At 52.0% G+C, this 17,741-nt stretch overlaps 1 protein-coding gene across 10 annotated transcripts in view; it reads left to right on the forward strand.

Annotated features, from left to right (window-relative positions):
• GRB10 (growth factor receptor bound protein 10) overlaps positions 1 to 17,741 on the forward strand; it is a 217,054-nt gene that overhangs the window by 130,116 nt on the left and 69,197 nt on the right. For all 10 annotated transcript variants that reach the window (XM_043462503.1, XM_043462510.1, XM_043462502.1 and 7 more), the window contains one exon: positions 13,165 to 13,366. In XM_043462503.1, coding sequence (XP_043318438.1) covers positions 13,165 to 13,366 — 202 coding nt within the window. The remainder of the gene's footprint in view (positions 1 to 13,164; positions 13,367 to 17,741) is intronic.

The following is a 17,741-nucleotide window of genomic DNA, read 5'->3' on the forward strand; positions in this document are numbered from 1 at the left end:
GGAAATGAATGTACCTTCATGAGCCAGTCTCCCTGACCGGTCACCCGAGAAGCCAGCCCCAGGGGCTCCCACATGGCCCTCAACCTCCATGGCCTGGGCACGTCCCAAATCTTATTTTACCTCCTGGCTAGGTGCTCCATCTCTTAGATGAAATACCTCTCTCCTGAGATGGACCCTGGACTCTTCGCACTAAACTCCTGGCCCCACTGGTCACCCTGGGCGCACTCCAGAGCCCACCCCTGTGATGGCCTTGTCTTTCTGCTGGTGGAGGAAGTCACACGCATGCAGACAGGGAGCAGGAGGCGAGTGGCTTTCTGCTGGGGAGAAGTGAGGACCTCAGGTACGCAGAATGGAGGCCAGGGGCGTCTGTCCACCAGGGGCAGGGCTGGAGGCTTTGGGCCAGCCGGGTGTCCCCTGGGATGTGCTATGTGTTACGGGGTGTAATCCACGACGCCTTGCCTGTGAGGTCCAAGTACGGGGCATTGGTTCCATGCAGGCAGGTTTAGCAAGGACTTCCCAAAGGCACACAAGTAGATTAGCCAGAAAAAGACCTTAAGTGGCCACATTGTAGTTCAGTTGGTAAAGAATCCGCCTGCAACGCAGGAGACCCAGGTTTGATTCCTGGGTCTGGAAGATCCCCCGGAGAAGGAAATTGCAACCCACTCCAGTATTCTTGCCTGGAGAATCCTATGGTCAGAGGTCCCGCGGTCTACAGTCCATGGGGTTGCAAGAGTTGGACATGACTTAGCGACTAAACCAGCACCATTTGAGAATATTATAAACATTCCAATTTTAAAAATGCTTTTACTATTATTTTTACATTTATATTATTATTATATTTTTTTGTGTTAAAACATGCCTAACATAAAATCTCCATCTTATCCATTTTTAAATATGCAACTCAGTAATTTTCAGTAAATTCACCCAATGCAACTATCACCACCGTTCATGCACAGCACTCTTGTCAGTTTCAGAACTGGAATTCTACGCCCAGTAAATAACTGCTACTATTCCCCACCCCCAGCTCAGTCACTGGCACCCACCATTCTGCTTCCTGTCTCCATGAGTTGGACTGTATGAGTTTCCTCATACAGGTTCGATCATGAGCACGTAGTATTTGTCTGCTCATGCTCACGGGCTTGTCTCTCTCGGCGTGGTGCCCTCAGGGTTCACCCATGTGGTCGCGGGTGTCAGTTTCCTTCTGCTTCAGTAATAAGTGCAGTCTGGTCGTGCAGCTCAGCCTCATGCATTTGGTGTATCTGCTCATAGCTGGACTCGAGAACTTTCTCAGCTCTCCTGCGTCATGTTGCTCTGAACACGGATGTGTGAACATCTGTGAAGTCTCACTTTCCATTTTTAGGGAGGTGTGTACAAAAATCACTGTGGATGGTGATTGCCGCCATGAAATTAAAAGACACTTACTCCTTGGAAGGAAAGTTATGACCAACCTAGACAGCATATTAAAAAGCAGAGACATTACTTTGCCAACAAAGGTCCGTCTAGGCAAGGCTATGGTTTTTCCAGTGGTCATGTATGGATGTGAGAGTTGGACTATAAAGAAAGCTGAGTGCCGAAGAATTGATGCTTTTGAACTGTGGTGTTGGAGAAGACTCTTGAGAGTCCCTTGGACTGCAAGGAGATCCAACCAGTCCATCCTAAAGGAGATCAGTCCTAAAGATTCATTGGAAGGACTGATGCTGAAGCTGAAACTCCAATACTTTGGCCCCCTCATGCGAAGAGCTAACTCATTGGAAAAGACCCTGATGCTGGGAGGGATTGGGGGCAGGAGAAGAAGGGGACGACAGAGGATGAGATGGTTGGATGGCATCACCAACTCGATGGACATGAGTTTGGGTAAACTCCGGGAGTTGGTGATGGATAGGGAGGCCTGGCGTGATGCAATTCATGGGGTCGCAAAGAGTTGGACATGACTGAGCGACTGAACTGAACTGAACTGTACCTGCTTTTACTTTTTAAAAACAGCTCATAGAAGAAAAAACAGGTTTTATCTAAATTATTTGACCTAATTATTGAAGCTTCTTAATCGAACATTAATAAACCCAGATTTTTCATTGCAAGATGAGCACTGAGGTATACCTGATTTGTGTTTCTCATCCTCCCCTTTTTAAGATGTTTTTGATGTGGATCATTTTCAGTCTTTCTTGAATTTGTTGCAGTATTGCTTCTGCTTTATGTTCTGATTTTTTGGCCATGAGGCATGTGGGATCTTAGCCTCTTGACCAGGGATTGAACCCACATCCCTTTCATTGAAAGGTAAAGTCTTAACTGCAGGACCACCAAGGAAGTACCCCCTCCCTGCCCTGACTCCCTTTTTGATTAGGCTGAGACAATGATAGTTGCAAACAAACTAAAACCATTTTCTATTTTGAGCTCTAATTCCAGTTCCTTTGGCCGCCCAGCCTCAGAGTCAGATATATTTTCAAGTGTAAATACCCATTTCTGATTTAAAGTAAGGCTTGTTCATGTAGAAAATTTTCAACTGGAGAAGAAACCGAGTTATAGAAAAGGACAATGACCCAAGATGCTTTAAAACCACTGCCCAATGTGCCATTGCGTGTGTTTAATTTTGCGTCCCAAGTGTCAGCTGGTGGAGTCTCTAGTCCTGGGTGAGTGGGTGCTGTACTGAGCCCCAGCTGATGGATCCAGGAGGTGTCTGAACAACATCTTGCTGGCCTGGCTGGGGCAGGGGGCAGTGTTCTGCTTTCCTTCAGCTGTGGTCACCCTCCTGTCCCCACCACAGGATTCTGCACTCCCCATGCAGGGCTGGCTTCTCATGGGGCTGAGGTGTTGGGAAAGGTTGCGGCTGGCAGGTCTCCCCAGAAATGCCCAGACTGGCGGCCTGACTAGGACCAGCCTGCCCCTCTTCCCGCATGCAGTGAGGTCCAGGTGTTGGGACCAGGGCCATGTCTGTTGGAGTGGGTCACCAGGCTCTGTCCATTTTGGTCTGAAGCTTTGCTAACTTGGGCTCCTTTGGGCTCCCTTGGGCTCTGGGACCAAAATGGGACTTACCCCACTCATGTTCCCTCAGGAAGGTGGAGACAGTGTGTCTCCCGTCCGTCTCCTTTGGTCAATGGTGGAAAAGGATTCATGACACTGATGAGAAAGCAATGATCCCACGTAGGCTCAATGTCATCCTAACAAAGGGACAATTCCCGCTTTTGGTTGTATTTTTCATGCCTTTTCTATTTCCAGAAAAGTCTTTGTACATCATCAAAAGTTAATGCATGTACTATGTTGTGTCTGCACTTGTTTTGCAGCAGCTGGTATCTTGACCTGGTTTATCCGAGTTTGCAAGTCCCTGGGTTAATTTCATTTGCTGTTGTTCTCATTGGGTTTCCACTTTTCCCATTTACACCAAAGAAATAGTCAGAGCATTAGCCCATGTTTTAGAGGAAGTTCTCAAAGTCCTGAAATTTGGGAAAAAGTGATGCTTGCTGAGACTTGCCAGGTGCGCAGAGGAGCCATGCTCAGGTGCCCAGCTCTCAGCTAAGAACCCTGCTTGTGGGGTTCGCCTGGGCTGAGTTGCCGGGGCCTGGCCTTCCAGGAGCGTCACAGAACGGCTGCTGTGTAATTGGAATGAGCACTTTGACGCTTTTGAGAGAAGAAATTGGAGTTCTGCTGTGGGCTTCGTCTCCTGCAGCCAGGGGACCTTCACTCCCCTGAGTGCCAGATTATTTGCCTCGCAGCTAAAGAGCTGTTATTATCCCTAGTGTTTGGAGGATCAAACAAGTCAGCGATGTGAGATGTGAGGGCACGTGGCCAGCACCAATTCGCTAACTCAGGATGGCCCTGCCCTCTGTCGGGGAGGGAGGAAGAGACGATGCAGGAGGCTTCCCCAGGGTGCTCCCCACACTGTGCTGGGAAGGGAGGTGCAGCATGTTGGGAACAGGTTCACAGAGAGAACAGGAACCCACATGACATGTGTCCAGGCTCTGCCATCAGCTGTTGCAAGAACTACATTAACTTGACTCTGTCCTGCTGCCCAGACGGGGCTGTAACCCTTGAGGGTAGGCTGTGCGCGGGAGGAGGGGACCCAGTACACCTGGGTGCTGCTGGTGACGGAGGAGTTTTGGGTTTCAGGTTTCTGGGATTGTTGGAATCCTCATCTTCCCTGAGAGGGATATGATTTTAGCCACTCATCCCTGGAATTCTGATTTTCTCCATCCATGGTTAACCCTCATGCATTGAGGGAGCCTAAGATGGAGGCATCCGGTCCCATCACTTCATGGCAAATAGATGGAGAAACAGTGACAGACTTTACTTTTTTGGGCCCCAAAATCACTGCACATAGTGACTGCAGCCATGAAATTAGAAGACGCTTACTCCTTGGGAGAATGGTTATGACCAACCTAGACAGCATATTAAAAAGCAGAGACATTACTTTGCCATCAAAGGTCCATCTAGTCAAGGCTATGATTTTTCCAGTGGTCATCTATGGATGTGAGAGCTGGACTATAAAGAAAGCTGAGCACTGAAGAATTGATGCTTTTGAACTGTGGTGTTGGAGAAGACTCTTGAGAGTCCCTTGGACTGCAAGGAGATCCAATTAGTCCATCCTAAAGGAAATCAGTCCTGAATATTCATTGGAAGGACTGATGTTGAAGCTGAAACTCCAATACTTTGGCCACCTGATGTGAAGAACTGACTCATAGGAAAAGACCCTGATGCTGGGAAAGATTGAGGGCAGGAGGAGATGGGGATGACAGAGGATGAGATGGTTGGATGCCATCACCGACTCAATGGACATGGGTTTGGGTGGACTCTGGGAGTTGGTGATGGACAGGGAGGCCTGGCGTGCTGCGGTTCATGGGGTCGCAAAGAGTCGGACACGACTGAGCTGAACTGAACTGAACTGAACTGAACTGAAGATGGAGGGATCTGTGCAGCCGCAGTCTTTTACAGTGTCTCCCCTGGGGTCAGAGCAAAGAGAGTCTGAACTTGTAGCCCAAGGCAGAGATGGAGTCCAAGGTCCCTGTAAATGCAGTGGCCTCTGGGTTGGAGGAGCCCAAAGCTCTCAGGACTGGCCAGTTCCCTTCATTATTCTGCCTCTGCTCCCAACAGTCACTAACCCATGAGCAGCGCCCACAGACTTTCTCATCTGTATTATCGTTACTGTGCATGCTCAGCCATATCTGACTCTTTGCAACCCTATGGACTGTAGCCCACCAGGCTCCTCTGTCCATGGGATTCTCCAGGACAGAATACTGAAGTAGGTTGTCATTTCCTCCTCTAGGGGTTCTTCCCAACCTAGGGATCCAGCCTGCATCTCCTGCATTGCAGGCAGATTCTTTACCTGCTGAGCCATCGGGGGAAGCCCATCACTTCTTGATGGTACTGAATCTGAGTCCCCGCTGTAGACACTTAAGCAATCCTAAGGGCTGGTACTTCTTTAGACGGAAAGCATGTGTGCGTGCTAAGTTGTGCCTGACTCTGTGACCCTATGCACTGTAGCCCACCGGGCTCACCTGTCATGGGATTCTCCAGGCAAGAATACTGAAGTGTGTTGCCATACCCTCCTACAGGAGATTTTCCCGACCCAGGGATTGAACCAGCGTCTCGTATGTCTCCTGAATTGGCAGGCGGGTTCTTTACCCCTATCGCCACCTGGGAAGCCCCTTAAATGGAATGTGAAGGTGAAAGTTGCTCACTTGTTTCTGACTCTTTGCAACCCCATGGACTGTAGTCTGCCAGGCTCCTCTGTCCATGGAATTCTCTAGGCAAGAATACTGGAGTAGCCATTCCCTTCTCCAGGGGATCTTCTGAAGCCAGGTCTCCGGCATTGCAGGCAGATTCTTTACCATATGAGCTACGAGGGAAGCCCAAGAACACTGGGGTGGGTAGCCTTTCCCTTCTCCAGGGGATCCTCCTGACCCAGGGGTCGAACCGGGGCCTCCTACGTTGCAGGCGGGTTTTTTTTTTACCAGCTGAGCTACCAGGGAAGCCCTTGGATGGACTGTGTGGACCTAAACGTGGCTTTGAGGAAAGCTGGTTATAGACTGCTTGAAAGCAGAGGATCGCTGATCTGCGTCGTCTGCAGACAGAGCTGCCTGGTGGATGCTGGCCCTCTCACTTGCTGCGGGGTGCTCTAGGGAGGGTTCTGGGAGCAGTTCCTAATAACAGAAGAAGGGGCCAGAGCTCTCAAGGAGCCAGGCACACAACTAAATATGGTGCCTCCTTCCTGAGCGCACAGTCCTGCATCTGACTTAGGAGAAGGAAAGACTTTCCAGGAAAAATAACCAGGCTCCCAGCTATCAATCCAAAGCGAGACACAGATTCCCCAGCATCAGCAGATTGGGAGGGGTGTTACCATGGTCACTCTGTCTAACTGGATTGGTCCCAAGATGTGTGTGTGTGTGTGTGTATTTGTCCAGTTTCATGTCACCAGCTGATCCTGACGATGCTCTGGGTGATGGTTCCAACCACATGGCCTCTGGGTCCTGGAAGAGGGGGCCTTCTGAGCCCCACAACTGCCCTAGAAGTGCAAGCAGCACTTTGTAGAGTATATCTGACCCCAGTGAAAAAAATACCATGCAGGTTCTTAGAGTTTGTTAAAGTAATCAATTTGTTGACCTGTATTTCTCAATTAATACACACTGAATTTGGCAATTACTGTTGTCTGCAGGGTCAGAGAGGAAAAAGAAGCTATTTTGTCCCAGAGGTTGTGGAAATGTTTCTCTTGTTGACACAAAGAACATGAGGAGTTGTGGATCCTCCACATGCTGTGTTTATATTTATTTCCATGTGTATGCCAGACAGACTAATTCTAAGGGTTTTTATTTCCCACCTGTCCATACTAACCACTGAAATAAAACATTGTTTTGTTTTTTAAGTGATAGGATTTGGGAGTTCCCCTTGTATTTTTGTTTGGAGTTGTGGTTAGGTGATTTGCTTTTATAGTTGCTGAATATCTTTAAATATCATGATCAGAACAGAAAAGAATGCTCTAGACAGCTATAATGGTGGAATACTAGATTTTCTTTTTCTGCTTACTTATGTCCAATCAACTCTACATACTAAAAATTAAATACATGTGACTGGAATTACATGAGAATTGAAGATGAATTGGTGTGAAAAAAAGGTATTTCAGCAGCATGTTGAATTATATTTGTACAAGATTTTAATTGCTTAGAGGTCAACAGAAGTAACTCCTGGGGAACATGATTTAAGTTGAAAGTGCTTTTGCAGGCCAGACCTTTAGTTCTTGTCCAGGTAGAGATGGGTTAGAACTTTGGCCTTTGCACGTGCGTTGGGGAATTTTCAGGTACAGTGCTGTCAAGAGAATTCTCCTTTTCTTCTCTTGCTGAATATCTTGTTCTCAGAATTACTCGAAGTGAATCTCCCACCCGATTTACTGAAGCAGCCTACTGTCAGGAAGACAGTGTCCTGACTAGTTATAAAGGGTGCAGCTCAGGAATGGCCAGGCAGGAGATGCGAGGCAGCGTGCCTGGGGAGGGGGTGGGTCTTCCTGCTCTCCGGGTCACCCTCTCAGCACCCCACCTGCACCCCGACCTGGAAGCTTCTCAGGGTCCAGTCCTTTAAGGTTTTTGTAGAGGCTCACCACACAGGCGTGATCGGTGAAATCATTGGCTGTTTGTATAACCACTATCCCTTCTCCCCTCCCTGGAGGACACGGGTGGTGCTGAAAGTCCCAGCTCTCTAATCACACAGCTGGTTCATCTGACAGCCAGTCTCCATCAGGTGTCTGGGGGCTTGCCAGAAGTCAACTTGATCACATAAACTCAGGTCTAGTCAAACGGGTCTTGTTACGGTTAACAAAAAGCACTTCTTTCACCTTTAATAGTAGCTCGAGAGCTATTTCAGGAGCAAGGACAACAGACCAGATAAAGAAAAGATGCTCCTCCCCTTACTGTTGTCACTTAGGAAATAACAGGGATTTTAGGAGCTGCATGCCAGGAGCCAGGAGCCAGGGAGGAAGACCTGGAAGGGCTGGAAGGATGCATCTTGTATTCAAGGCGCAAATAGCATTTCTTTAAGGTGCCGAAATGGTTTCCTCAAGTGGGTCCAGTGTCATGTTAACTATCTGATTAAAGAAGCCACCAGAGGGTGCTGTGAGCCAAGCAGGGGGCAGTGAAGCTGGAGAGGGGAGCCGGAGGAGGTTGAGGAATACCAGTCAGGTCCTCACACGACTCACTCTCCCCTCTGCCGGCATCCTGGCCTCTTCCTGGCTTGGTTTCTGGAAGATATTCCCCCAGAATAATTTATTAGCCTGAACATGAATTTGTTTCACTGAATTAGTACTCATTTTAGACCTCACTGTGCCTCCGTTTGCTAATGACAGTGAGACCAGATGTATCTGTGAGTTTATAATCAGATGATCAACTCAGACATCTGGAACAAAAGTCAGTGCCCAGCTAAGGACTGAGCTATTTAAGGAAGGAAAATAACTATTAATAACTTGATTTAAACCGTATTGTTTGACCTGCATCTGTCCAGTAAATATACCCTCAAAGATCTGCATGGAGTGAAATTTCACGTATAAAATTGTTTTTCGTCTCCCTTGTGGGATTTCTTTCAGAGATCCTGGCTCATAGCAGGTATCTCGGCCTCAAGTTAGCAGCGATAACCATCCTTTACAGAAGCATCTACTTTGTTGATGCCCTGGCATTTGATTCTGCCACTTGCCTGACCTGTAGAAAGGCTTCCTCACATGGCTGAGTGCCGACCCCCGGGGGTGCGGGCAGGCGGCAACATGTGTAGGAAATGTGGGCCACGTCCCTTCACAATGGACTGGGTCATGAAATGTTCGAAAGGACCGAATGTCAACCCAGAAAAATCTCAGTGTACTTATTTTTTTAAAAGTACCATAGCATATGGCCGTGTCCTCTTTAGAATCAATCCTTTAAAACCCCTGCTTGGAAGATTTAATTGTTAGTCTTAATTATTACTCTAATAGAGTTGGACAAAGTTTAAGTAAAATCAGACAACCCAAAGTGACTTTATTATCTAACCAGACAAAATGCTATTCATAAATGACCCTGAAGGGAATTTTTGAAGTCTGCCCTAGATTAGGACATTTTATTAGACTTTTTTTTGTACTATAGTTGCTTTATACAATGTTGTGTGCATTTCTGCTGTACAGTGAAGTGAATCAACCACAGGCTCACAGGTATCCGCTCCTTGAACCTCCTTCCCCGCTCCCGTCTCACCCTCTGATTTATCACAGAGCATCAGACCAAGCTGCATTTGCGATGCAGCACCTTCCCGCTGTGTATTTCACACATGGTCGTTAGTGAGTGTATGTCAGAGCTACTGTCCAGCTCGTCCCACCCTCTGCCTCCCCGACTGTGTCCTCAAGTCCATTCTGTACGTCTGCATCTCTGTTCCTGCCCTGCAGATAGATCCATCAGTACCCTTTTTCTAGATTCCATGTATGAGTGTTAAAGAAGCGATGCTTGTTTTTCTCTTTCTGACTTATTTCACCCTGTATGACAGACTCTGGGTTCATCCACATCACTACAGATGACCCAGTTTCATTCCTTTTTATGGCTGAGTAATATTCCATTGACTGTATGTACCATGTGTTCTTTATCCATTCATCTGGGCTGTAGAAAATAGGCAAGTTTGGAATATGCCAGTGTAGAGTCTATTCATGAAAATTGTAACCTACTAAGTATATTGTTAAATGATCGAAGTGAAGTGAAGTCGCTCAGTCGTGTCCGACTCTTTGTGACCCCATGGACTATAGCCTACGAGGCTCCTGGCTCTAATAGATCCACAGTTGAATGTATTCTATTAAAGTAGAAAGCAATTTTATCAATAACCGACCTCGGAGGAGAGATAAAGCACTTGAAGGGCATGCATTGCTCATACGCCTTTTAGCTTTGTGTTTACCATTTTACCTTTATATTTACTTTGATGTCAGATCACTGTGTGTTCCTGGGAGCACGCGCCCTGACTACACGGAGGGGGTGCCCAGGAGGGGCCTGGCTGGTGGGGGAAGGAGCAGGAAGGAAAGGACAGGACCCTGGGCAGACTGCCCTCGGTGGGCACAGCCAGGGCTTTCAGAAATACAGTGTTGTTCAACCGCTAAGTCATTTCGGAAACGTGTAAGGATGATAACTTGAAGGAAAGTCTACTTAAGGGGAGATTTTCTTGGCAGACATCTGTCAGAGTGAGAACACTATTCTTGTTTGATTTCTAAAGCAGGATGAAAGCCAGGAGAACAGTGGCCTTTGTGTTCTGGTGGATTTCCTCCCCATGTTAATCAAGTCGGCTACCCCGCTGGTAATGAAATACCATCAGATCCCCGTTGTGCTCCTTGCTGCCCATCCACACCAGGGCCTCCCGTCCTTGACAGAGGCCGCTGCCCCCAGCAAAGGCTGATTCGGTAATTCTAGTGGACGTGGCGTGTCATCCTGTTGATTCTGAAATGGTTCGTTAAGCTGGAAATTCTGAGTTATTAATAAGGTGAGGGTAGCACGTGGACTTAATGTTTTATAGAGTTTGAGATGAGCCGCGGTTACAGTTCATGTGCATGTCAGTGAAGGAGATGAGTGGCCGCCCTGATGGACACATTCTAGGACTTTACAGAAGTTCCAACCTGAGAACTCAGGTACAGTGTGCACTTTTCCTTGTCGGAGGTCTAGCCAAGGGCTCCGGAAGCAGCGGCAGAGTTAGCGCTGGCTGTTTAGCAGCCGTTGTCCAGCTGCCAGATGCTGCTCCCACTTTACCCGTGAGGACCCAAGCCCCCTGGCCACGCAGGGACCCCCTGCAGGGCTTTTTCTGATTTGTCTGGGTCCTTCCCCACCCGCACCAGCCTCCTGCTGCCCAGGCTCTGTGCGGAAGCCCTGCCTGCTGACTCCCACGTTCTCCCTTGTGATGGATTCATTTTGATTTCATGGTTATTATTAATTATTGATTCAGCATATTGTCTCTCTAATATCTGGCTCTGGGATTAATATTTGACAATGCACTCCCCCCAAACACCCTCCTTCTCCCCCAGCGCTGCTCCGTTCACCCTGCCTGGGCCACTGTCCTTGGCTCCATCAGGAATGCATGCTCATCACAGCTCTTTCAGCAGCCTCCTGCCCATCTTTCCATCCATCTGTGTGTCTGTCTGTCCTCCTTGGGGCCCTACCTGCTGCCTGTAGCGTCTCGTCTGGCCCAGGCCCTCCCCAGACTCCTCTTCTGGGCACCACTGCCTGCAGGGTGAAGGAACCTTGGGAGGAGGCTCTTCTGCGGTCTTCCCACCTCTGCCTGGGCCTCCCGTGCCTGCCCTCCATCCCCCAACCCAACCTCCTCCAGCCTGTGCCACCCCCACCCCATGCCCTGCAGCTTCCACACCTTCTAGAAGGGCTTCTGTTGTCCCGTTTGGTTTGTTTCTGTCTCCTTGTGCCCTCCTGCCCAGCGAGACAGTGAGGCTGCATGGAGGAGGGGGCAGTGAGGCAGGGGAGGTCAGTGTTTTGAAAAGATCTGTGCATTCATTGATCAGATGCACACCTGGTGAGGTCACCTTAGCAGCTGCAAACTTGCTTTCAGGTTCCCTCCTGGTGTGATCTGGGGCCAGTTACTTGCCCGCCCAGCTCCACCTTCTCTTCCCCACCCGCCCAATTCCCCAGGACCAATCTCCTGGCTGTTAAACCAGGTTAATAGTCACTGCCCTGTTGTTACTTATAGAGTGAATGAATAGAGCAAATAAGTGACATAGAGCAAATAAATAGCACTGACCAAGCGTTTGCCCTGCTCCGGGCTCTGTCGCAGAGCGGGTGATAACTCACTGACCTTGTGCCCAGCTGCAGGCCAGGTACCCTTGTGACCTCCAGTCAGAGATGCAGGCGTGGGAGATGGGGATCTGAGACCAAGACCTGGCCCCGAGCCACCTGGGCAGGGCGGGGCCGGGGCCGGGGCAGGCCGCCTCGGTGCCGAGAGGCCGAGTGTGCTGGGCCCTGAGCTCTGGTTTGTTCCTGGGTGACCCCGGGTTGTTGGGAGCAGATGGACTGTGAATCGGGTGGCGTGTGACCTGCTGCATTGGAGGCAGCCCCAGCTGTGTTGGCCACATCGTTAAAAAGCGACAGGTCTCCAGAAACTGAGTGCGCAGGATGTGACTTTGCTGCATTTGGGGTGCTTGCTGTGGGGAGCTGGGCTTCCTGGGTGGTGCTAGTGGTAAGGAGTCTGCCTGCAGTGCAGGAGACTCAAGGGACTCAGGTTCAATCCCTGAGTAGGGAAGATCCCATGGAGGAGGAAATGGCAACCCACTCCAGTATTCTCGCCTGCACAACCCCATGGACAGAGGAGCCCGGTGGGCTGCAGTCCATGGGGTCACAGAGTTGGACCTGACTGAGCGTCTGCGCATGATGACTGAGGAGTTGGCATGCACATCCGTGGAGGCTGCATTCATTTCTGTGGGGGTCCTCGGCCTTACCTCCACTCACATGATGGGGGGCTGTCTGCTTTACCCAGGGCCCTCAAAGTCACATGTCACTGTCATCTGAAAACAGCTTCAGAGAAACATCCAGGATGATGGTGGCCCAGTGTCAGCCTCGCTGAGGCAGAGCGTCACCTGTCAAGGTGCCTCTGTGCGCATCTCTTTCTGGCGTTCTCCGTGGTCCTCTCTCTTCACGGCCTCAGGCCTTCTTGCATGCGGGCAGGCTTCCTCTGGTTCTTGGGCACCCCGAGCCCTGCAAGTGTTCACCCTCGGAGCCCATCTGCCTTGCGCGCGGCCCTGCTGCTGGCCTCGCAGGGAAGACTGCAGTCAGGGTCGGTGCACCCCGTCCCCGTCTCTCTGCTTTGTCTTTGGAATTTCGGGGAAGGGAGCGGCCCTGATTGGCCTTACTGGGGCTCCGTGTGCACCTGGGACCCACCAGCTGGGGTTGGGGCGGAGGGTCCAGGCTGTGTGGAGCTCCCCGACCCCGAGGGGCGTGTGAGCTGAGCAGATGCCCGGACAGGGTCTTCTGTACAGACAGGAAGTGCGGGTGGGCTGCCATTACAGGGTTGCTTCTGGAGGATCAGCAGGTGATACATGTGACATATCCGTGTTTTCCCAGAACGCTCTGCTGTCTCAGTCACCGGCCTCCGTCTGCTCCTCAGTTTTAAGTGTCAGGAGTTTCGGAAGCCGGTCACTGGGACGCCGCCTGCCGTGGCCGGTGACCGCTGCTGACGCTTGTCTTTCGCTCCCATGCGCAGAGGACGACGTGGACCTGGAGGCACTGGTGAACGACATGGACGCGTCCCTGGAGAGCCTGTGCGCAGCCTCGGAGACGGCGCCCCTCCTGCACAACGGCCAGCACAGCCGCGGCCCAGCCCCCGGAGCCAGGGTCCTGCAGCCACAGGCGGCCCCGAGGCAGAGGGTGCAGCGGTCCCAGCCCGTGCGCATCCTCGCCGTCAGGTGGGCCGCCGCCTCCCCTCGGGGACCAGAGGGTGGGTGGTGGGGTCACTGTGCCACCCCGCCTCCCCTCGGGGACCAGAGGGTGGGTGGTGGGGTCACTGTGCCACCCAGCCTCCCCTCGGGGGTCAAAGGGTGGGTGGTAGGGCCACGGTGCCGGGCTTTGCTTGGCAGACCCCTTCTTTCCCTCTGTCCAGCAGGACCACTGGGGGTTGGATCTGGTACCCCGTTCAGTTCAGATCAGTTTTTTTTTTTTTTTTATTAGTTGGAGGCTAATTACTTCACAACATTTCAGTGGGTTCTGTCATACATTGATATGAATCAGCCATAGATTTACATGTATTCCCCATCCCACTCCCCCCTCCCACCTCCCTCTCCACCCGATTCCTCTGGGTCTTCCCAGTGCACTTGGCCCGAGCACTTGTCTCATACATCCCACCTGGGCTGGTGATCTGTTTCACCCTAGATAATATACATGCTGTTCTTTCGAAACATCCCACCCTCGCCTTCTCCCACAGAGTTCTGCTCTGTGCCAGGTCGGTGGTGTGTGCAAAAACACCGTCCAAGAACATCACTGTGTACTTGCTCAGTCGTACCCCACTCTTTGCCAGTCAGGCTCCTCTGTCCATGGGATTCTCCAGGTAAGGATACTGGAACAGGTTGCCATCTCCTTCTCCAGGGGATCTTCCCCATCCAGGAATCGAATGCATGTCTACATTGCAGGCAGATTCTTTACCGACTGAGTCACCAGGAAAGCCCAAAATGAATGAACTGCCAAGCAGCCCCTGGAGGGCTCTCAGACCTCACTGCCCAGCACAGAGCCTGGGGACAGAAGCCTGCAGCCTCGAGCCTGGTCACATTTCCCAGGGGCTGACGTGGAGAGGCTCAGCCTTCATGGAGAGGACTCTGGGGAGTGGAGGAGGGCTCCTTGGAGGAGGCTGTTTTCCTGAAAGGTTTCACTTTCATCTCAGGCTCAAAGGATTTGTTAACAAAATAAGCCACTTGTTATATACATAAATAATCTTATGTATTTATTAAAGAATTATCTAGCTTACTTTCAATACACTAACATTGAAAGAGAAGAGAGAGCAGAGGATAGATCACCCAATCAGGTTTTGACCAACATCCGGACTCAAACAGCCGCTGGGAAGTCCCGTGCAACAGCACCTCTGGAGTCACAACTGGGAAAGGGTCCCAGGCAGCACGTCTGCTCCCTGGGTGAGACTTCAAAGACTGAAGCTTGGGGTCCCACTTATAATCCTAGGACGGACTCAAACTGATATCATAGTCAATCTGGGAGCAAATTGCGGCTCTGCTTTCATGTCAATGCTGTTTGTTTTGTCTTATAAAACTTGGAATGCTGCTAAGCCTGGGGCTTAGCTGGCCAGGCCCCACCCAGGGGCTCAAATCAAGATTCCTCCCCCATCTTATCTAAGGTGCTGCAAGTCTTGCACTCACAGCAGGCAGGCACTCACGGTCACTCACAGTCAGGGCAGTGTCCAGGCAGGTTAGAAGCAAGGCCAGAGGCCTGCTCTGATTTGTCTCTGAAGCCTAAACAAGACTATTCATTTAACTTCCCTAACAGAGGCAGACTTCTGAACTGGGTGTTGAAGGGGAAGTAGGAACTGGGGGATGGAGGTAGAGACTTCCTGAGCAAGAGAGATGATCCCTGGTGTCTAAAGTGGCCGGCCCCTCCTTTTTTGTGACTGAGTGATATTCCATCACGTGTGTACTCCATGTTTTCTCTATCTACTCCTCCATCACTGACACCAGACAGTGTGCTCAGTAAATAGGACCCACAGAGAAGGGCAGTTACCACGTGATTCCACTTCCACGAGAAGTGGAAGCGTCCGGAGCAAGGACGCAGGTAGTGGAGAGGGCTGCTGGAGGCTGGGGTGGAGACGGGAGGTGCCGGTGGGAGGCCCAGAGGGGCAGTCTGACCCGGTGGACGAGGCCCGCAGACGTGCTGTGCAGAGCCACCTGGGGTAGCAGCGAGGGGTTCGGGTCTTGCGTGACGTGTCCGTGTTACACACATGCACACAAGACGATGATTATCACATGAAGAGGGTGGGCGTGAACGTCCGGAGGTGGTGGCCAGACCACGGGGACCGTTCTTCTCTCTAAACTTATCTAGTTGTACACATTGAATACACGCAGCTTTGAGCATCCATCAGACCTCAGGGGTGGATTAGAAAATTGATCCCAACAGGTGGGGTGAGATCCGGAGCCTGCAGGAGCCGCTCCCAGGGCAGAGGTGGGAAAGGTGAGCTCGGCTGGACTTGGGTTTTGGCAGGTCACTGCAGCAGCCTCGGTTCATGGGGGGGATTCAGAAGCCGTTTCAGGACCAGCCCGGAGTAGTGGTATCCTGACCAGGGGTGGTGAAGCAGGTGGAAGCTCCTGGGTGCCAGCTCCGGATTTGGAGGGGGTGGGGGCAGAGTGGCGGGGCACTTCAGCTGTTTCTGCCTGGGAGGGGGAACGTCGGGGCCAGCGGCTGTGAGGTGGGGGTGATGGAAGACCTTCCGGGCGGAGACCTCTGTGAAAGCCAGCAAAGACACTCTCTGTGACCCCACCCAGGCCCCTGCCGGCTCTGGTGGGTTTTCAGGGGGGAGCAGGTGCGGAGCTGACACCTGCCGCCTCTCAGGGCCTCTAGGGGAAGGTGTGCACTGTGCTGTGTCTTAGGCACCTGTCGGCTGGAGCCCCTTCTGGGTCTCCTTTCCTTTCCTTTTGGGGAGGGAGCTTTCCCTCTGCTCCCGGAAACTTCTGTGAGCCTTCTTTCCAGCCCAACTTCCTAAGTCTGCTGCAGCCAGGTGACTCTTTGGCCCAGGGCGGCCACGTCTGTCTCGAGGAGGGGAACAGAGTAAATACAGAGCTGTCTGCAGCTGTCCGCGGCAGCCTGGGCGGCCTGGGGTCGCCTTCTCCCCTCTTGGCTTCCTGCCCTTTGTCACATCCGTCCTTCCAGCGGATGGGCCACTCTGCCCCCTCCACCAGCACCCTCGTGTTCTGAGCTGGTGAACTCAGTCACCAGTCACCAGGGGGAGGCATTCTTTTCTCCTCTGAGCTTCTCTGGGTCTGGAGGGTGTCGGCAGCCCACGTGTGGCAGCCTCGGGGAGGCCCAGCAGGATGGAACAGCAACCGTGGTGACGGTGCCTGAGGCCGGCCCGGGCCGAGGGCGGCAGCGGTACAGGAAGGCCTGCTTTCCTGCCAGCTAGCTGCCTGGGACCCTCGCCTGGGACCCCGGCCGTGCCTGGCCCTCTGCCCGGGGGCTGCAGGTTCTAAGTCCCACGGGACGGATGCATGCCCATTGCTGGAGAGTGGACGCTGGCTCCAGGCCAGCCTTTTCTCAGTGATAGCGGTCCTGTTGTTTCTAACCGTCAGGTGCCTTGTTAAGGACAAGTTGACCAGTATAGGATGCCCAGAGACTCGTTGTGTGAACGGGTCTGTGAGGACTCCCTGGGTTCACTAGCACCTCCCGTGTGGGCTGAGCCCCTCCTGTGTAGAAGCAGCTCATGGAACGGTCACTGCAGCCGCACCAAGGGGGCGGTGCGGTGGCTTCTCATTCCCAGGTGAGGAAGCTGAGGCCCGCGCCTGGTGAGTGGGGGCCCTGGACGCAGAGCCAGGTGAGGGCCTGAGGAGAAGCCCGCCAGCTCCTGGATTTGGAGGGGTGGGGGACAGAGCGTCGGGGGCACCTCAGCTCCGTCTCTGCCTGGGGAGGGGAGAGGTCGGGGGCATGGTGGTGAGGTGGGGGTGACGGGACTGTCACACTGCTGAGAGGGCTCAGGGGAGACAGATGCTGAGCGGAAGCTGAAGCCAGTGCAGGGGTGAAGGCTGGAGGAGGAGGAGGGACTGCAGTGAGGGGCAGGGCCAGGGGCGTGTTCTCCAGGGACAGGTGGACAGGCGCGGCCCCACCCTTCCTCCCGTCCCCGACCTCGCCCCCTGCATCCCAGCTCCACTGATACAGCTAATCACAGAGGGATGGATCCCGGGGCCACAGGCCTCGTGAGTGGAATTCTTCTCAGTTAGGTCTAATGCCACTTGGTTTTTTGCTTTGAGTGATGCTTGTGAACTACTGTAAAGGAAACACGGGACTTTAAAAAAAATAGTTTATTAAGGTAAAATGCACGTTGCATAGACTGAATCACCACCTAGCACATGTTCGGTGGCAGGCAGGGCACCCCCAAGACTGCAGCACCCCCACCCCAGTCTAATTCCTGAGAATCTCCCTCCAAGACCCTCCATCCCACTGAGCCCGGCTCATGCCTCCCCCGCCCACCCCCCACAGCCCTTGGCAACCACCATCTGCCTTCCATGCTGTGGACTGATCTGTCCTGGATATTTTTTACAAATAGAATTGTAAAATACGTGGCCTTCTATGTTTGAC

This window comes from Cervus canadensis, chromosome 3, assembly GCF_019320065.1.
Source record: "Cervus canadensis isolate Bull #8, Minnesota chromosome 3, ASM1932006v1, whole genome shotgun sequence".
Classification (NCBI taxonomy): domain Eukaryota; kingdom Metazoa; phylum Chordata; class Mammalia; order Artiodactyla; family Cervidae; genus Cervus; species Cervus canadensis.